This window comes from Plectropomus leopardus, chromosome 2 (genome assembly GCF_026936395.1).
Source record: "Plectropomus leopardus strain MGB_pleo_1.0 chromosome 2, ASM2693639v1, whole genome shotgun sequence".
Classification (NCBI taxonomy): Eukaryota; Metazoa; Chordata; class Actinopteri; order Perciformes; family Serranidae; genus Plectropomus; species Plectropomus leopardus.
In genome coordinates this window covers 3,136,957-3,158,948 of record NC_142177.1, presented here as the reverse complement: position 1 = coordinate 3,158,948, position 21,992 = coordinate 3,136,957, and the positions used below count along the sequence as shown (strand labels likewise).

Genomic DNA, 21,992 nt, shown 5'->3' with positions numbered 1-21,992 from the left:
TTAGAAATGTATAACATAACACTTGGTGATCATCTTGTTAAACAAGGTGAACTTTACATAGCTAGTGACTATTGGTCTGATGTACTGTAGAAGAGGCTTATACTCCTGTTTATGATAGTTTATGATACTACTTGTTTTACTCATTTTGCAGCTATTTTCTATTATCATCCGTTGTATATTTTGTGTGTGTGTGTGTGTGTGTGTGTGTGTGTGTCATGGGAAATTGTTTAAGGAGATTTTTAAGGGCAGTCTGGGATCAATACGTCATTGGTGAACTTTCTGGCCATTGACAATAAAGTGAACAATGATACAAAGTACAAAAGTAAAAGTCATGTCAATTTGTGAGAAGTATGCAACTTAGAAAAGATGATGGATTTAGTAAGAGCACAGTCTTCCGCCAGCGCACGCACCTGTCCGTCCCTCTCTATGTGCGCACGCATATGTCCTGCCCCCTCGTCTCTTTATATCTGGCTATCTATTGGCTGTTGCATTAGTGGATGTGACATTTTTGGCTCCTTCTGCTGAAGGTAAGTGGTTATAAGCGTGTGATTTTTGTATCCAATTCAACCATCTGATGTTGCAATAAAAAAAATTAAAAGAGAAATAAAATAGTCTTTGTCATCCTTTGTGTATTTACAAAATTGAAAAGAGACACATTAATAAGATAACTAAAACCTAATACTGTGTGTGTGTGTGTGTGTGTGTGTGTGTGTGTGTGTGTGTGTGTGAGAGAGAGAAACCCCTCAGTATATTAGGAGGCTGGAGGTTGTTTTACCATGATTAGTACTGTAGCGAGAGAGAGGTCTTAGAGAGGTCAGTTCGCGCAAGAGTTTTGCCAGCTTGTACAAACCACCAGTCGTCATCTAAATGACAGAAAAAAATTTCATTAAATATCTGGGAGTACTGGCATGTGACCAGCTCCCAAAATGCCCTGTCAGTACCTTTCCTACCATGGTGATTGTTAACACCCATCCCTCTATGATACCTGGCAAGCACTGGGTGGCTATGTATATCACCAAGGACAAACAGGGTTATTTCTTTGACATTTTTGCAACCCTCCTGACTCATACATTTCCACCTGAGAAATACAATTTCCTTGTGAAAAACTGTACAGATGTATCTTATTCAAGAAAACAGGTTCAAAATGACGATGCAATGGCGTGTGGTCAGCATTGTGTGTTTTTTCTGTATCATGTACAAAAAAGGATACCTTATACATAATTGATGAACATGTACAAGACCAGTCTGATTTGTAACAATGCTATGGTTTGTCCATTTGTTTACAAAATACAGCCTACTGCTGTGTGTCCTGAAGATAATTTTACATGTGTGCAATGTGTTAAATAATGTTATTTAATAATGATACTTCCCAATAAACACACATTTTAAAAAACACGACAGTGGTTCAAAGACATTTATTTACATTTTAATGGACAACAACAAATAGCAACATTTGCTTACAATATGTATGTAAAAAAATACATAAAAAAGAAGAAAAATACATTCATTATGTTGTTTCTACATTAGTTTTCTGGAGTAAAAAAATACAAGAAGAAAAATACATTTTTTATTTTAGAGTAAAAATAAAAAAATACATAAAATACATTCATTCTGTCACTGTTACATCATTTCGCTTAGGTGAAGAAACATACATTTGTTCACCAGGCCTGATATATACAACATAGATTATAAAAACAAAAATGAATAAAACAGTCCCATTGTCACAAACAAATCAATAATCTAACCACTCATTGTCAGTGTCTGACCTTAACTGTTTTGACCCATGTGTGCCAAGAGGAGTGCTATAACTGTGTGAGTCAACTCTCACCCACCTCCTCCTCTTACCTGCAGATTTAGGATGTGTGTAAAAAGTCAGTTCACCAATTGTATCATGACCCCCTTTTAAATCCAGCAACATCCCGGTGCACCTGTGTGTTCGGGATGGCCGATAACGCTACATTTAAGTCAGCCAGTGTTTTTAAAAACAAAGCCCACCCTGCAGCTCTAAAAACATCAGAAACAGTGTGCATTGCTATGATGTTTTTATCAAATTGTAGTGCCAGCCTCTGATTGGTCGTTAGTTAATAATAATTTTACCCTGGTCATGTCATGATACAACATCTGATGCACGGGCCAATGCTGCCAAACTGTGCTCTGCATTTTGTTTTTGTTTCTTTTGGGCATGTGTTTCAAAACCTCCTCCATCAATCCCATCCTTTACACTGATATCATCATTAACATGATGTGCAGCATCCTGAGTCGTACGAGCCGCATCGCAACTTTCAGCAGGCAAAGATAACGTCAATACAGTCTTTTCACGTTCTCCCTGCTTTACCAATGACAGGTATCTCTGGAGAATATGTGCACATTTTTTAGCTTTCTCATACACATTTAAGTCTGACAGTTGCAACACCTCAGTCACGGCTTTGTCCAACTCATTCTGTGCGCATGTCTAATGGATCCTGTATTCTGCTGCTGCTGTTGTTTTAACAAGTCCAGCTGGTGTTGAGAGACCAGAAATATTTTTTTGTGTATGCTCCATTTTTTTTTACCCACGAGTCATTAGACTGGTAATAAACAGAATGGCTGCACCTAATAATGGCAATAAAAATCCACCAGACTGGTTAACAATCTTTTTTTTATTCAAAATGTTGACCTTTTTGTCGACGATCAGTCTAATTATTGACTTTTACTTTTTCAACAGTCTGTACTGATGCTTAGTCAGAAGAATGCTACCTCTTATCACGTTGAGGACTACTTCACACAGCACATTAATAAAGTCAACGCTTGTATTACTAATAATAACCTTTCACACAATTGGCGACGATTTATATAACAACTCCAGCAGCGGAAGATTTCTCTTCACACATGACTATGTCGTTAGCCCCCTTTATTTATTTCTTTTAGGAGTATAAACAACTGTCTGGTTTGACAGCAAATTGGTTCTGAGTCTTAAATATTCAGGTGTCTTAGCTTTATAATCTATGAGAAGATACCCAAAGGGGATGCCAGTTGCAGCATTAAACGTTTCTAAAACAAAATTGGTGTTACCCGGAAACATTTGTCTGCCTAAAAGTGAAATTTGGTATTTATATCTGGGATTATTAAACAGAACTAGGTAGTTGGTGTTTAAACTGTTGGAGTATATATGCTTTTAATCTAATGATGATTCAAGCTGTAGTATGATCATGGTACTGAGTTACATTGTGTTCTTTATATATATAATCAGCAGTTCACAAGTACTATACTGTTAAATCAACTGAAGTGATTGTTGTTATTATTTTACCTTTTATACATTATGGTGTTGTTGCTATAGGGCCGAGCCCTTAAGGCTTTGCTCAGTTAAGATTGAATTACTATGTTTCTGCAAGAATGTACTATCAGTGACTATGTTGAAACTTGCGCTAGAAATTAGATGCTTTAGTGTACTCAAAGTATTAGACATTTAGGAGTGTTATGTGAAAGGAACATTGTGTGTAGAGCTGAAGGACAGTCACGCAATGAGGCCAGGGAAAGGTAAAATGTAGACCTCTGTTTTCGACAAAGATAAACACAGGGCACTATCAGGGTAACTCCTTGTTGGGGCGTTATGGGGAGATCGTCGTTGAGCACAGAAGTAAGACATGCGATAGAGTGGAATGTGTGTGTGTTTAGTTTCAGGTCATACCCAAGGACGGAGTCAGAAGAGGAGTCGGAAGATGAGAGGAGCCAATCAGAAGAAGACACTTCACCCTTGCACATTTCCTTGTTTGTAATAGTATAAAAAATACTGGATCAGGGAAAGACAGGTTGTCAGAATGCAGGCTGACTCGCTGATGTTATCAGCTAGGGCGAGGCATTTCTGATCCAGAGCTCTGCTCATTGCTTGCTGAAAAGATTCACTAAAAGATTTGAATTCAAATTCTAATTCTGTGTGGACATTCAGTTATTTACTGTTTATTGAGTTGCTTTTAAGAATTCTGAACATAGCACTCACCCTGGGAGGGTGAGAGTTTTTCTACTTGCAGTGGCTAAAGAGGGAAACTCCTTCAAAACTAATGGTTCGACTGGATTTACCATGCATAAACAAATTATGAACTAAATAAATACAACTTAGATTTCTATGGTGAACATATTTGGTGAATACATTTTTTACCTCTATGTTATTACTAGCATCATGAATCAAATCGTCTATAATAATGAAATTGTTTTCGTCCAGGGGTAGTAGTGCTTCATCACACAAAGACTCTGGCAGACCATTTACAAAGTTGATGTTATCTGAAGGAGGTGATTATACAGAGGCTGCCAGAAGCAGTAAATATAAACAATGTTGTCAATACTGTGCGAAATAACCCTCGATGCATTTTCAATACCACTCTTGACAAAAAAAAGTCTTCCCACAATTAGAACCACCAGACTGCAGTGCTGCAGTCTGCCATCAAACCCTTGATCTGATTTAGTATCCATATGGTAGAGTGGTGTAATCAGACAGCACCCTGCGCTTGTTGTACACTTCCTGAACTTCTTTAACAACTGCTTCATTCTTAAGATGAAACATTCTTAAATGAGCGTCTGTGTTCTGGTTGGCTACAAACGCATGAACTAACCCAGCCAATGACTCTTGGGTAACCACTTCAGCATTTACAGCATTAAGTGTTACACCTTTGCACTTCACCTGACTCTTCCCCTGATGTGTGCGATAAGCGTAGCACTTTGGACCATGCACCATGTTGCTCCTCATGCTGAACCTGCTCCACAAAGAGTTCAGGAGTAATTTATTACAACTCCTGACAGCCTTGTTAACACGGATCCTGGCCGGGTCTAACGTGAAGCCCTCCTTCTTATAGTACTCAGCAATGTATTTTTGCAAAAATACAGAAATGTCTTGACATACTCCTTGAACAAATTGTCAGTCTTGTTGGAAAATTGCCACACTTCATCAATGCAGACAATTCGGTACCCCTTTTGTATAGCCTTTTCCAGCTCAAATGATACCCATGTTCCTGACAACTGTCTGTCACTGTCACCATGCGTACATTCGCTGCTCTGATTCTGCTGTTCAGCACAAGTGCAACACAGCGGGAACATGAGCTTGTTGTGGCATCTGTAGGGCAGTACGGGGTGATACAGACCTCTTGGTGGTAGCAATAATAATTATTGAATAAGTGAATAATTAGATATTATTATTGTTATTATTATATATAATAATAATAATAGTGAATAGTTATTGGGTGGCCAGTCAGATAGTTATTTGTAGACTGAACTGTAGACTGGTGAAATAATAATAATGAAGTGAATCTTTTCACCTTCATCACAAGCAGCGGTGTGGTACAATTTCTTGGCATTTGTGCAGCCACCACACATGGCCTTTCTGGGGTTCAGGCGTTCTGGCTTTCTGTATCTGGCCAATAATGCTTTGACTGCCAGGTCTGCCGACAATCATTCACACTCCCACATCACAACAACCCGCACACCATGATATGACCCCAAAGCAGCCACCTTCTCACAAAAGAGATGGTAAAGCTCACCATAGGGCACCTTGGTGATGGGGTTTACATCACTCTCTATGTGGCATTTGACACAACCCGGAAAAAACAGCCTGCAAATTCGTAGCATGTATTTGTGGCGATATTGTAACCATCGACAAAATATGGCCCTACTCACCTCCTTTGAGCGCATGCTGTACTGTTTTGTTCTCTGTGTGGGCGACATATTCAAGCCACTGTATCGACACATCTGAATAAGACTTATTTTCCTTTATGTATGCACCTTCGTACGTGAGAGCTAATGTGTCTTTGGGGAGAAACACCCCCATGCAACTGGATGCCAGAGTGGTTAAAGCAAACGGATCCAGTTGTGTGCCTTGCAGAAATGTCTCACGATATATGGTGCATTCCTTGCGCAGCACTTCTACATCATTAACACAATGGCGGTGCATTTCTGCCTGGAAATCAAGGGTTTTCCCATGGATTGTGTCATACCATGCCATGAATTTAACCCTCTCACACTCACTCATGCTTTCATAAACGTAACAGGAGGGGTCTGGATAAGCATCTACATCATACTCATTAGCCCTGGTGTTGAACCTGTGGGGGAAATACCCTTTTTTCTAGGTCCTCAAAACCCAAGGTTGGTGTTTTGGCCAGACGCATGGGTAAAAAGCTGAATGAATCTATCTAGTGCTGTCGGTATGCCTTGTCATACATCAGGATGACTCTACTACCTCTCATGGTTACACTAGGAGCGATGCCGTGTTTGGCAAAGTACTCCAACAGTAGGTAGTTATCAAAACCCGACGCGTTGAGCAAAAAATGCGTAGCCGCAAAATTTTGGATGCCTGTAATGTTTCTCAAAAGCACTTACACACTTTAGAGTGTTGAAACAAATCTTGTTTCCATCCATGTCCATTGCACATATAAAATTGGCCTCATGCTTGCCGTTGTTGGAGTATGTAAGTATGTAACCTAAATGTCTGTAACTGAACAATGATTCCAGCTAAAATGTGATTATAATGCTAGGATAGGGTAAGATAGAGAACAAGTTTTATGTGACATGAGCCCTTAAGGCTCTGTCCAAGCAAGGCTAGAATTGTTATGTAACTGCAAGAATGCCGAAGTGGGAATGCTGAAACTGGCGTTAGAAGAACTGAAACGCTACTGTATTAATCATTTAGGAGTGTCATGTGAAGGTCACCCGTATGCAGAGACAAAAAAGAGGAAGTATGTAATGTGTATGTGAGACAAGAAAGGTGTGGGTGTCTGGTTTCTGTGATTGTGTTTGACAGGTACAGCAGAATGATCGGTGTTGACCAATCCAGAGAAGACCCTGCGCCCTGGAGAAGAGCCAGATAACGAGGGGATCCAATTAGAGGGAGACAACACCTCCATGCACATTTCCTCATTGTAAATAGTATAAAAGACTGATCAGGGAAAGACAGGTTGTCAGAATGCAGGCTGACTCGCTGATGTTATCGGCTAGGGAGAAGCATTTCTGATCCAGAGCTCTGTAACTGCTCATTGCTTGCTTGAAAAGATTCACTAAAAGGTTTGAACTTAAAATTCTAAATTCTGTGTGGACATTCAGTTATTTACTGTTTATTGAGTTGCTTTTAAGAATTCTGAACATAGCACTCACCCTGGGAGGGTGAGAGTTTTTCTACTTGCAGCAACCAAGAGGAAAACTCAAAATCATACAGAATGTAATTTTCACTGGGTTCTTGTTTTTCAAGTGGTTGGATAAATGAGGTTGATGAGGACGGTCGCCATCTAATTGGCACTCCCTGCAGTGTGCGCATACAATGGGTGCGCACTTGTGGGGGTTTTTCTGATGCCTGTATGTTTTACCACACGCCTCGCAGTATTTCAGTGTGTCACATGGACTCACATAGTGTGTGGTCTCCTTTAACTTGTGTTGTAGATAGCAATGTGTTGATTTGCAGATGTGTTTACATTTATCACATTTCAGTGTTGTGCCTGGGTACTGATTGCACTGTGTAAAGCAGACATTACAGAGATGCTTGCAGTTGTGTATTAGCGGGGTTTCATATGTACTGTAACAGTACTGACAGACATGAGGAGCCCCAAAAAACCCAGTTGGATTTTCAATCATGTAATAGTGTTCATTATGCAAGTATAACCAGCTGGTCTGTTTGTGAGGTGTGTCATGTGTTTGGAAACACTGTAGGTGTTTGCGCCCTGCAGCATGATAAAAAATTATAATCTTAAGATTTAAATACTTTCAAATTTGGTAACATCAAGGAAGGATACCTGGTGTGTGTGGTCAAACCTAACAGCATTTTCCAACTGTTTGGCGTACTCTAAATTTTCTATATCAGAGACACCAGCATTGGTAGAGTGTGCAAGGCATAAACAGAAACACATGTTGTTGTCTTTGGAACTGTTGATGGGGTTGTGCAGAAACCGCCCTTTCTTTGACAAAATCTCATCATACGACATGTTACCCGGTCTTAGACAGGCACCACCACTTCTGTTCTGTGCAACCGTAACAACAAACTCCAATTCATCATCTGATATAGAAGTTTTGTTGCTGTCTAACACTTGAGCAATTTCCTCTATAAACAGATCTACATTGTAATCATTATACACATTTAAAATGGTCTGTACTTTGCTGGCCAGGGATGGCCTTCTCAAAACAAAATTAAAAACACTGCCGGGTTATGAAGCTTCTAGCGCCTGATCAATAACACCACCCAACCTCTCTATGAGCCTAACAGGCACCTGCTTTGGGCTGTTCACACCAATGTCTCGAAAATTGACTCACTGGCACACTCTAAAGCATTAAAAGCCAGTATATCCCTAACCTGAGCCTGTCCTCCAGACCCCTGCTAAACATCGCCATGACCACCAACTGACAAAACCAATGGCTCAGTCTGCATTTTACTACCAGATTCTACCACAGTGCCGTTGACACTACCTGACAAATGACTCACAGCAAGTGTGCTGCAGACCCAGTAACAACAGCATCATCAGCAGCAACAGATGCTACAGAATTATCAGAGACGACAGACACACCCGCAGAACCTACAGAATTAGAAGTTGTATGAGTGCATTGGAATTATTTAATGTAGCAGCAGAGAGACCAGCTTTACGCTTACGCCTGCGCTGCACGCGACTCTGTTAAACATCAAGTTTCTTTGTCATGTTATCAGACCACTGTTTAAAAGCTACACAATTAGGACATGTATAGGAAGTTTAATGGAGTTATTTGATGTAGCAGCAGCAGCAGCAAGACCGGCTTTACGCTTGCGCCTGCACTGCATGCAGCTTCGTAAAACATCAAGTTTAACTGTTATGTCATCAGACCACTGTTTGAAGGCTACAAAATTAGGACGTGTATGAGAAGTTTTGGTGTTATTATCACTATTAACAACCGACCGACCAGTTCCATCACTGTGTTCAAACATTTTATAAGGAGGAAAATGAAAATGAGTGATTTTTATGACACAAATCTACTGCGGTTGACTATCTAGACAATCCAGCATTCCAGAAATCTGTTTGTGCTATGAAGTTGGCAAATGTAATTTCAATTGCCTTAAAGTTATCAGATAAGATAAATTAGCGTTTGTTTTAATAAGATTTTAAAGTATGGACTCCAGGCGTCTGTTGTCAACTTGTTTTAATTTAGTATCAAGTTTGTTATTAATTTGGGCAAATCTGTCTGTTATTATCTGGCGCAATGACTCCTGCTCACAGGCCTGTGGTGTTGGCAAGTTGTTTTCAATATTATCAACAGCAGGTAAATTAATAGAATTCATACATGTCATAAAGCACATTTAACTCATCGTCGGTCAGCTCATGAAAATGCGTTCGATCTAATGAAGAAGCCGCCTGGCTTTGACAAATGGGCTCTGTGGGGAGAAGATCAGTGACACCAGTTGCTCTATCACATGCTGCGTCACTAACCTGACAGGCTTTATCAGACACTGAGATGAAGGTTTGACTCAATTTGTTAGACACAGGGACACTAGCTTGAATGTGTACATCAGCCGCAGGGACACAGTCAACAGCTGCGTGAGTTTCTATACGATTATTCACCAAATCCCGTGAGACAGCATCTGTTACAACCCCAGGTACTGTGCACCATTCATCAAACAACTCACCGTTAAAAAAGAATGCACATCACCTTGGATGCTGATCATGGGTTACTGTGGCAGTGGTGCACTGTCATCCCTCTCGACGGCTATTTTATTCAGGCCCTCCGGAACACTTACAGCCGTTTCTATTTCATCCAAGCACCTGTACCTTCAGGCACATGATGGAAACACATTTTAAATATATGTAAAACAACACTTAAGTTTGGATGAACCAAAAACCATAGCTTGTTTGTTTTGTTTCCTTTTTGTACATACCATGTATTGTTGTTGTGCCTTCTCTTAGCAGACTGCTCCCTGATCTCCTTTTGTGTTTGGGATCTCTTACAGTTAGCCCCTGGAACTATATACACACACAAACATAGTGATTTAGTTTAACAAACAGATTTATAAAGTAAAATAGTTTCTCACATAAACAAAAAAAAAACTTACCGTTTGAAACATTGTTTAAAGGACCCAAAACTTCTCTAGCTCAGGAGCTCCTTTCTACACCCAAGGTAGGTCTAAGATTCACAAAAAAGTTTTAAAAATTAGGCTACAAACACCGCTTTAACATCTGGACCAAATATATATATATATATATATATATATATATATATATATATATATATATATATATATATTTGACAAAATGTAACGTGATAAAACACCAACCTTCTATATTAAAAGCAGCTGAAGGATTTTTTTTCCACATCTGCTACCACGGTCAGTACAGCACCTAGTGAATCATACTTTTTTTTAAAAAAAGCATACCATAGTTTGAATGACTAAACAGATTTTTTTTAAATTGGGTAAAAGTGTGGAATGCTTACCGTTTGGATAGACCATGTTTGATGAAGGTGTCGAAATGTTCACTCAAAAAGGGTTGCAGGAGAGTCGCACAATCAGCGGTCGGGCGAGCGTAGTGTTGAAATGACTAAACGCAACACCATGTCCCCTAGAAGGTGTGGCTTACTATTTTTACCAATGGAAACGCTCGGAATGCACTATGTAATGCACCACGTGGTGCAGTGGTGGGAGTGTCCTTATCTGTTGCTCCGGCCGTCCTGCTAGGAAATTTTTAGTTCTGAAAAACATCCTGTAAATGGTAAAATGCCTCCAATGCTGTGTTTTAGTTTTCTCTTAGTTACCAGAATGTTATTTTTAATTTAGGGTAAAAATCCCTTTAATCATGTCACAAAAACAAAACAGAAAAAAAATGTATGTAGTCTTAGGCCTCTAACACATGTTCTGAATGTTGCAGTTGAAACTTTCAATTTAGTTCAATTTGTAAATAAAACCTTACATCACCTATCATTCAAATAAACTTAATAAATCACAATTTGACTCAGAGGGCTTCACAGCATAACATTCCTTTGTCCTTAGACCCTCACAAAAGTAAAGGAATAAATCCCCCTCAAAAAGCCACCAATAACAGGAATAATGGTAGAAACCTCAAATAAGGAAGAATCCCTTCTACCATGTGCATTTTCACATGCACATGCAAAAGTGGGGGTTATATACTACTTACAAGATTTCAAACATGGATTGAGGATAATGCCTGATTATTTTTTTATCCTTTTATCATGCATGTAAGACCCTAAATTACATATTAAGAAAGTTTTTGGTGATTTGGGTTCCCAGAGGTTTGAAAGGTACACACTCAAACCACAGTCAGATGGTGTATGCAGCATGTAATTGTGCCACAGCTTGAGTCACTGACCTGCATACCAGCCCCTGGAGTTGCCACTCTCCATCTTTTCCACCCAGGACTCATTCCAGGAGTGAGCAAAGTCCACCAGCAGCACCAGCTGGATCAGAATGAAGAAGAAAGCTCCACCAGAGCCCACAACAAACCACACTGCCACAGCACACACACACACACACACACACACACACACAGTTCATTCAGTTACTCATCTATCATATTTATCACAATTCTGTGTCTGTTTGTTGGATGTCATATCAAATTGTTAATATATAAAGTTCTTACTGTAGGTAAAAGGCCCCTCAGGAATGTAAAAGGCACCGACTGTCACTGCCACCAAGGCAGCAAACTTAAAGAACCAAAATCTGAAAACGGAGGTTCATGTTTGATTATCCAGTGGAATGTACATAAACATACATTTTAGAATTTTATCAAGAGCACATCTATCCAGTCACCCTCAGGTCAACAGTGTCCAAAGCATTTCTACTAAGTAAAACACTTAACACTAACTTTTAAACCAAATCAAGTTTTTGGTCGAATGCACTAAACTTTAGAACTAGATTAAAATTAAGAAAGACTAAACTTAAACCTCTCTTTAAATCTTAGCTTAGTTTATACTCTACACCTAGATTAAATTTAATTGTGCTGCACCAAAACTTTAAAGCTTCAAATTTAAAGTGACTTCTATGATGATGGTGAATTTTTGTCAAGATAGCGGTTCACCAGTTTTGGAGCTGAACAGGAGGATCGGGCCAACTGTCAAACATGGCAGTGACAGGCAGAAATACTGTTGTACATTTTGTTAAAAAAAATCTTGTTTGATTTGGCAATACTTCTCCATTAATTTGGCCAACAAGTTTTTCTTAAAGACAGAAAAATGTGAGCCTCTTTGCTGAGCCATTATGAGTACCATTAACCTTGCAAACTTGTAGTGAGCTATAAACAATGTAACACTTATTGTTACAGAAAAGCAGCTGTTTAAACGCCGCCCTCCGTCTCTCTTTTATGCTTACTAGTTGCAGACAGCATGCTTAATACTGTAAAACTTTAAATATAAGCTTTGTCTCAATCAGACGCCCAGTCCCTTTTACTAGCCTGGTGTGGATATGCATTTTGACAAATAACGGCCTGTCTTAGTTGGAAGCACGGTCTGGTTACTATGCTGTTTATCTTACAGACGTTCTTTGGATGTATAAAACTAGGTTGTTAGCCACCCACTGGAGCTTAGTTAGCTGCTCAGATCACATAAAGAAATATTAATGTTTAAGCTTTTGTCAATATGGATGCTACACACATTTTTGCTTGGTGAGATTCTCTACAATCTAATCATTCAGTTCGTTTTACTGAAACCATAAGCACCAATGAAGACAATAATACCAGCATAGAAAACAAGAAAAATGCAAAAAGAGATTTAAATAAACAATGTGATTGTATTTCCCATATTTGCTGAGCAACAGTTTTGTGTGAAGGGAATTAAAAGCCCGTCCCATATAGCCTATGAGCCTGCTGAGTTCAGTGGTTTAAGCAAATAAAAGCCTGAGCTATTAATTGAAGTTTTACAGTATGCATCTATATATTTATTTATGTAGGTATTTGTTCATTCATTTATTATTTTAATTCTGATATGACACTTGACAATATTGACTAAACACAGTTTAAATTCAGTTTAAAGAAATAAACTTGGTTTTTACTAAACCACGGTTTATTTTTAATGCTGAGTTTACATCTGAATTCACTTATTTTAAAGCTAGTTTTACTAAACTATGATTAAAGCTAATCTTAGATTAAATCAATCCTTTTTGGTGCAACCCATTTTGAGACAACAACAAAATTACAGACTACTAGATTTAACAAGGTACAAAAATACTGAGCTGCTCAGTGATCAGCAGAGGAAGGATGTGGTTACTGTGTACTTCATAATCATGAATAGAACTCCAAGAATAGGTGACGGCCGCAATGAAAAGCCATCCAGCTTTCTCCTGCATGCTATAAAAAAGGGGTTTTGGCAACATGATTGACAGCTATTTGGGAAAATCAGTGTGCTCGCCATCAATAGCACAGCTCATGACTGGTCAGATGAGTGTATGGGGCTGAATGATCTAGTTCCGGCACTGTGTGCAGGACAAAGGCCATGAGCTGAATGATAGGTTGTGTAACTTATTAAACCTCTGACCTAGTGAGAGGACAAAGAGAGACAAAGTTCTTTTTGTTTCAATCAACAGTAAAAAGCGTTCCGGGCCTTAAGTCGCTGAGTCTTGAGGCTGATAGCTTTCAAAATAGAAGCACGCTTAAGCATCCCAGATAAATGATAGTTAGACACATATTAAACAGTGTGCTCAAAACCCACCTTTCACTGCGAAGTGTTGGTCATTAAGAGCATGTGTTGCAGGTGTTTTTGCAGTGCTTACCCATTGTGAATGGCTGCACGGGGGTCTCTGCTGTTCTTGATGTTAATCATCAGAATGGAAAACCCCAGGAACCACATACTCATGCCAAAGCAGATGCGGTACACTGCCTTATAGCCCACAAACATTTCACAGTTGACGTCAGCCCGCAGGCTGGGGATAGAAGAGCCAGCTCCGTCTTCACAGAAACCAGGGATCTACAGCAAATCACAGGAAGTCACATTTTAGATTAACCCTTAGGGCTCGCTTTAATATCACACACACTTGTATTGTTCTGTGCATAAGATGCGCTTTTCAAAATCAAGCTTTCATGAGTTTATTGTTTAACCAACATCAGTCCTAATCATAAATATAAAACATTCATTAATCTTCAGAATTTTAATTGCCAGGTTATGTCATGATTGCACTATGTTTTCTGCATCTGGCAGCTGCAAAACAGGTTGGGGCATTTGTGCACAGTCAATCTAAATCCTCTAAAAGTGCTTGCATTTCCAACTGACATAAGGTTGTCAACGAATAGGATCATTTTTGTGTAGATGAAACAGCCCCAAAATCTCTATTGCCAAACCCAACAAACTCCAGTTTAATAAACAGTAACTGAATCACTATGAAACACACTTCATTCAAAGTCGATAGAAACAAAATAAAATTCACAGAAGCTGTCTTGGCTCGTGTCTCCACTGTCTCAACAATCACAAACTCTGCTTTGGTGGAAATAAACCCTTATTTCACCCAATAAGATGTGAAAATATGCTGGCTCTAAACACTCCAAAATTACTGTTTATTTAAATGGAGTCTAGTGGGTTTGGCATTAGCAATTTCGGGGTCTGGTTAGAAAGAAAAGATCTTACTCTTTAACAAAAGATCTGTCTCTATGGGGATCCTTTCCATTATGTTGTCAGACACTTGGAATAACAATCTGAGCCCGTCAGTTGCAAAAAACAAGCCCTCCAGTGCATGTAAACTGATGATGAACAAACGTTTCAAGTGTTACATTGGAGCCTGTTTCGTGATTCCCAGCTTCAGCCCTCTCATTCAGTGCTGGGCCAGTTTCAGAAACTATTTTTCTGACTATTTACTTGTATATAAACTCATGGGAAAATAGGGTCCATGTTGAAAAATACCAAAGTTGCACTATAAGTCAAGTCTGGTATGTACCTGAATTTATTACACTAAAAGACATCTAACGCAAAGTAACAACTGAACACTGTCAGTGAGCGTGTTCCTGTGTTCTTTGCATACCTTATTGAGAGCAGACTTAGGCCAAAGTGTCTCACCTCCCGATATAATAAACTCAGAGAGAAAAATGGCACGATTGTTGTAAAATTTACCATTGAGGCCACAGATGCAGATGCTAATATTAAAAAAGAGGCCATGATGGTGGTGTGGTCAAAACAAAGCTAAATGGAAACACAGTCAGAAAATTGCTGTGGCTTCAAAATAGAACGTAAGAAATTCGTACCACTACCACAAACACATCCTGTCATACAACATATACTTGACAATGGGGCAATGTTTTAGATGCAGCAGTTTTCTTATGGCAATACATGCACTGAATCACCCTGCAGATGGAATATGACAACAGCAGAATTGCTTTCATTGTTTAAGCAATTATTAGGCAAAAAATGGCAAAGGCTACAGCCTCTCAAATTTGATCAATTTTTAGAAATACTTTTCTTTATTTTCTTTGATAGTAAGATCAATAAGGACTGCTGCTCAAACAAAGCAGGACATAATTACAATGCCATGGGCATTTTATTTTAATCAAGAAAAAATGGCAAATAAAAATACTGATGGCGAGGTGGCACACCTTGAACAACTGACAACCGCTCACACATATAGGAAATATCAGCCCATTCTCATTCCAAAATCACAAGATACCACCACTTTTGGAGTGATTTTGGCATAAGATCCTGAACGTTAGAACGTGGCCAGACAGAACCTTTGCAGTGTTAAGATATGCCACCGGAAAGCTGGACAGCACCTTCGGCGGCAGCATGATACACCGCTGGTTGGTGTCAGTTTGATTACCTGATGTTTGTCAATTAAGCTGATATTTTTCTATTTTTCTACATGTCAATGATAGTATATATACTGTTTTTTTGGTGATTTTTTTTGGATAGCTGTATATTCTAGGTAAATAGTATTTGTGTTGTTAGTAGTTTTTTGCACAGGAGGTCGGTGTTCGCATCCCATCTGACTGTGATGCTTTAAGGTCCCATCGCTGGTTGCCTGCAATGTGCTTTTGTTGCCTAAATATAACAACGGGGTTTTTTAGTGTCAGTGATTTCAGTGAATTTCATCACACGTATGATTACTATCTAATGTGTGTTTGACACAAGGATAGAGTGTTTCTGTGAATAGGAATGTCTGTTCTATGTTTACATTCACTGTACTCCCACGGTTTACTCGTACCCTTTTTAGCTGCTGATCCACTCCGGGCGACAGCATGATGCAAGCCACGATGGTCCCCAGCAGCAAGATGGAGGCATAGATGACCCTGGTCACCGTGGAGTTCCTGGTGCTTGGACAGCAGCTGCACATCAGACAGGTTGCACTGCTGCACAGGCACGGCACCTGGGGACAAACCAAAAATATACATTTCTACATCTGCATGTGAAATGAGAAAGAGCTACAGTAAAAACTGCAATCATAAACAAACAATTGTGCAGAAAGGCACAAGAACATAAACAAATGCAGACGCTTCCAAACAGGTGTCCTGTATGATTTGATTAAGTAACCGTTCAGCTAAGGATGTTTCTAACAGCTAATTTCCCTGACATTTCAAAGGAAGTTTACATTTAGACTAGCGTTGTGGACTAGTTAATTTTGTCATAGATAAGGCAGCGAATTCTTGGGTTTTGGACAAAAACATGTTGTGTGATGTCACAGTGACATTAGCCCTTGACCACCAAAATCTGCTCAGTTCATCCATAAGTCAAAGTGAAGGTTTGTGCCAAATTTGAAGAAATTCCTATACATAGATATTGCATTCACAAGAATAAGACAGACGAGGCCATAGTGACCTTGATCTTTGACCTGTGATCAGTAAAATCTAATCAGTTACTTCAGTCCAGTTCAGCTGTACGTTTGTGCCAAATTTGAAGAGATATCTCAAAGGTGTTCTTGAGATTTTACATTCATGAAAAAGGGTGAACATATAGACAAACTGAAAACATAATAACACTTCGCAAACAGTCAAAATAAGTGCGACTTAATCCACAAGGTTCAAAATGGTCCGAAAAAGTATTGTGTATATTATGAGACTCATTTGACATTTGTAATTGCATTTTTAAGTAAGTAATTCCTATTCCTCTGAATGTGTGGCACTTTTCACCATGCACTATGACCACTGCATCATCATCCTACAAAACATGACAACAATTTACCAAATAAACAAATCTACTAAAAAAACAATATTCTTTAGGGAAAGAAAACTTTAGGAAACATACCTAATCATTGCAACAGCATTTTAATTAAGTGAAGGCAATTGCATGAATCAATACAAACAATAATAATAGGTTAAACAGACTGGTATTTGTGGTGCCTGCTGGCAAAGGTAGCAACATTAAAACAACTAGTAGACTCATTATGGACCCCCCTCTTAAACTCCTTTCATCGTTTAATCTTGGAATGAAAATGCAACCGCTTGCACCACTCACACGTCAACTGGCATTTCAGTGGTTACACTTTGATGAACACTTTGATTAAACCCTTTCAGGGTTCACGCCTTCACATTTTAACAGCAACAACAAAAAACTTTTTCAGCTTGTCAAACTCGTACTTCCTCTGCTCATACCCAGCTAACTCCGACAGCTCTGATTACTCCCACTACAGCCGACACTTCAGCTGACCCTTCCTCTGACATCATCTCTCAATTTATACACTTAAACTAGTATCAGTTTCTTAAAGTATTTCCACTTCAAATGACACTTTCAGCCAACCACTAAATTTATTACCTACACGCAACTGATGTCAGCTTATTTTATTTAAATTTCTAATTCAACAGCTTCTTGTATTTTTAATGCCACTTCAACAGCAACTCCAGCTGTTTCAGCATTAAACAAAGTAAAGTATTATAAAGATGGATGACATGACAGCTCCTCAAAAGTGAAGCCGAAATATCGCAATCACCACATGGTGGCTAGCTGCAGTATAAGGTTATAAGCCCTACCCCCTCTGTGTTAGCGCATAGGTCATGGGTCAAACTAAAAACTCAAAGAGCACGCCCAAATGCATCTTTCCCAAGGATGCTTTCTGTCATTTCAAGTATTTCTCATCACCCTGATGCTTGTTCAACTGTTTATTTTTCTGATAAATGTTCTTTAAATTATTGATTTGATGCTATTAAAGGTCTGAAGTAATGACTGACAACTGTGTGTCCATTGGTGTGTTGCGATCAATGGCACTGCTAACGATTGGTCAGATGGGCATATGGGTGGGAATTTTAAATTGCCCAGATGATCGGCGCTGCATCAGCATCATTGGGCCCATGGAGCAGGCGCACCAGAGACTAGAGACCAGCCGAGCCAGCAGCTTACAGTTTAACACTCTGCTAACTTGAACAAGCTCTATAGACTTTCCGAATGATATTGGACCAAATGGCAAAAAATCCAGCAAGGGAAATAAGCCATCTTGTGGGGATTGTGACGCCCCTCAAAAAAAAAGTGATTTACAGACATCTCCTTCAAAATGTAAACCAATGGGATCAAGTCTTTTTGGGCCCAATGGCATCATGTGGCGAACTCGGGAGTTATTCAACTGGAGCAGAGATGATCTCTAGATACAGTCTATGATTTATTTCAAATAATTCAATTGCTACATTTCAACATCAAGCGCATGAACATTTTCTTTAGGAATTGTATTCTGTTCTAGTTGTAAACGCAGATTTGGTGGTGTCCTTTCTTGGTAAAGTATGAGAGTATGAGGAGCAGCGAGAGATTTGAGAGCATAAGAGATATTCCCGTGTTGTTCTGTTACTAGCAGGAGGCTGAGGTTAATGGCTTTTCTCTGCTTGTAGGTATGCTAAATCTGATTGATCATGACAGAAAACTCATTGTTGAACCCATTTGGCCTTTCTTGAACTAATCTACCAACATCGTATGGTTCATCTGCAGAGCTCGTCCATGGAGTACAAAAGAGTTTTTCATTGACAGGGTGAGAAAGATTCCCACAGGATGCAGAAATGCACAATGAAGACTCGTGTTGCCTGTCAGCTGTAGGCGTCAAGGTTACAGGATGAAATGATGATCAGACTGGGGATGAGTAGGAGGAAATGCACTCTCTCTATGGACAAGATGTTCTCTTCAGTTTTCTGTTTTATTGGCTGAAACTCTGACAGGCTGCTTGTACAATCTCCACTGGAGAAAGGGACAGAAATATGCCCCGAAAAGACAAAACTTTTTAAAGATTTTTATAATAAATCCATAATTAACTCAGATGCCATATACTGTATTTTATGTGCAGTCCAAAACAGTATTTCTTTTGGTCGTGTGAATTGCGATCACAGCAAATAAAGGATGCAAAACAGTTTTTCAAAAACACATCAATAATAATGAAATGGGATCAGTATTTATAGGTATGTTTTGGTATGATCACCTTATTCATATTTAGTATATTCAAGAAGCCTGTTTGGATCTGAGAGCATCTGAAAACAGGGCAGTTGAGAAAAGAAACGAGTGATTGACAAACTGAATGCTGGAAGCAGAATATCGATGAAGGAAATACTCCACTATTCAAAGACAATTAATCTAATTTTTAACCTATACCTATATATATATTCATTCATTCATTGTACGAACCACTTGGGTTCCACTCGCAAGGTTCGCGGGGGGGCTGGAGCTAATCCCAGCTGTCAGCGGGCGGAAGGTGGGGTACACCCTGGACAGGTCGCCAGACTATCACAGGGCCCTTATATATATATATATATATATATATATATATATATATATATATTCAATACACTACATGCTAGGTAGACTGTTTTTGCTGATGACAGTCAGAATGACACACAGAAATAATACAATGCATGTTTTATGCTTTGGTGGCTGCAGGATCTAAAATTGCTGCTTGAATGGGTTTCAATGGAGAATTTTTTGCACTTAACAGTATGAATGTAACAATTTAGTTTCCACAGTGTACTTTAGACTTATTGTAGGAGCTGAACTGCAAATTCCAAGATTAAACAAAAATACAAAATCTTGCCAAAATGTATGGCATATGCATGAACACAGCCAAAATTATCAAAAAATAAATAATGAAAAGCACGTAAAATGCGCCAAACAGTCCGTAAGGGTTGAACTTCAGTGGCTATGTAATATGGTAAAGCAAGTTTATTTGTGGAGTACTTTTTCAGAACAACAAGGTGACTCTAAAAGCTTTACATAAGACATAAATGGGCATTAGGAAATGAAAGACAGCGTAAATAGGATTTAAAGAGCTGTTGGGCCTTGTTGTAAGGCTGCGAGCTCCACAATGATTGTAATCTCTGACTCCACAGTAGTGGTGGTAAATACAATGTTATGCCTTTCTATAACGGCCAAAACAGGGTTTTAAATTGCAATAACTACTCATTCTGATTCCAGAAAAGACCTTTGAAATATGGAAAAACATGTATTGTATGACAGAGCAGTATATAATAATGATGATAATAATTATAAACTTTTTTTGTACAGCACCTTTCATACAAGAAATGCAACATGCTTTACAAGAAAGAAATTACATGGACCAAGTGCTTCACAAAAGACATAAAAAACAAAAAGACATAATAAAACCTGCATGTAAAAATAAGATAAGATCAGAATAGAATACATAGAATGCATCTTCAAATGGATAAATCCACTTGATAATACTAGTAAAAGTAAGATAAAATAAGGATAAAACTTAAGTTCACAGAATGCATAACATAAAATGGAAAATAAAATAAATGAAATAAAACCCAATGACATCATTTGAAAATAAGCAAATAGAGTATATAAAATGCATAGAATTAAGGAAAATACAACATCTTAAAGATGTGCAGCAGTACGCAAGTTAAAGCCACTTAAAGGCTAGTTAAAGGCTAACTTAAAAAGATAAATTTTTTTGTTTTCTTTTAAAAATATTTAGCAAGGTTTTGGGGTGTAACCCACAAACGCTGCATCCCCAGTTTTCTTTTGGCTGTTTTTGGGAACCTTCAATAAACTAGCTGCAGATGATCGCAGTGTTCGTGAAGGTGAGTAAGGAACAAGAGAGTTAGCGATGTAACTTGGTCCTAGCCCATTAAGGGCTTTGTATGTGAGGAGAAGGACCTTAAAATCAAAAATGTTGCAGGAAGCCAGTGCAGAGCAGCTGAAACTGGACTAATGTGCTCTTTCACATATATAGTATATCTGAGTGAGAGCCTTTAAAGAGGACTATTATTGGCCTATTTTCAGTGCATTTCACTTCAGTGAAAAACAGGCACAGCTCATTGACCTGCTATAACAGCCTGTGTACTCATGGACAAAAAAGCACTAACTACATTACTTCAGATGTCTCTCTGTTTCTGAGAACAGTCTAGAGATAAGGAGGCCCGGAAGATTGACAACAAGTTAATACCCCTGCCAGACAAGGTCAGCTTAGTCCAACCATAGACTAGGCCACGGTAACGTGTGCCAGATAACACGCAGCCAGCACATGACCCGCCAGGCCACGCTCCCCTCCTGACCCAAACCAAATTAAAAAAAGGAAATTTGATTATTAGATGACAATCCACAGAGACATGGCCTTTATTTAGCTTGAGCTTCATGCAGGCGTTGACAGTCCTCTACTGAAAGGGGTGTATTTAATTATTTTATTTATTCATCAAGTAAAAATCCCAAACATTTGCTGGTTACACTTTTGGATGTATGAGGATTTGTTCCTTTTCTGTTTCAAAATCACCATAAATCCAACACATATTGAGATCTTTTTTGCATTTTTGAATAAGTCACAATGTTGTTCAGTTAATAGATAAATAGATCAAATGAGTGAAGTCTGTAGTATGTGCTGTTCGGTACCTTAAGCCTTTCATTCATATACAAGACTTACTTATTTGTCCTAATACTGAGTGAAATCTGAAGCATTATCACTTTTATGGCCAAGTGTGTGCACACATTCAAGGAATCTGACTCGATTTTTGCATTGCTCTAAATGTCACATTAAATAGACACAACAGCTTGGAACTAGGGCAACAAAGATGGACAAATAAAGGTCTATCATGTACACAAATACATGATGGAATAGGCCTTGGTGTTTATATAAATACTTTACAATAACAGCCAATATACAGGGTTTCAACACAGTTTGACGG

At 38.7% G+C, this 21,992-nt stretch overlaps 1 protein-coding gene and 1 long non-coding RNA gene across 2 annotated transcripts in view; both read right to left on the bottom strand.

Moving 5' to 3' along the window:
* serinc3 (serine incorporator 3) overlaps positions 1 to 21,992 on the bottom strand; it is a 35,162-nt gene that overhangs the window by 10,297 nt on the left and 2,873 nt on the right. Inside the window, exons 2-5 of the mRNA XM_088083002.1 lie at positions 16,097 to 16,258; positions 13,685 to 13,878; positions 11,562 to 11,641; positions 11,292 to 11,429 (exon numbers count right to left, since the gene is read on the bottom strand). Of these exons, the coding sequence (XP_087939128.1) occupies positions 11,292 to 11,429; positions 11,562 to 11,641; positions 13,685 to 13,878; positions 16,097 to 16,258 (574 nt within the window). The remainder of the gene's footprint in view (positions 1 to 11,291; positions 11,430 to 11,561; positions 11,642 to 13,684; positions 13,879 to 16,096; positions 16,259 to 21,992) is intronic.
* On the bottom strand, positions 1,401 to 11,284 carry LOC121965905 (uncharacterized). Its single transcript, XR_015777611.1, has 4 exons — positions 10,244 to 11,284; positions 10,022 to 10,092; positions 9,848 to 9,932; positions 1,401 to 9,740 (listed from the first exon to the last, which is right to left on the bottom strand). It is a non-coding gene; the product is annotated as an uncharacterized LOC121965905 (long non-coding RNA).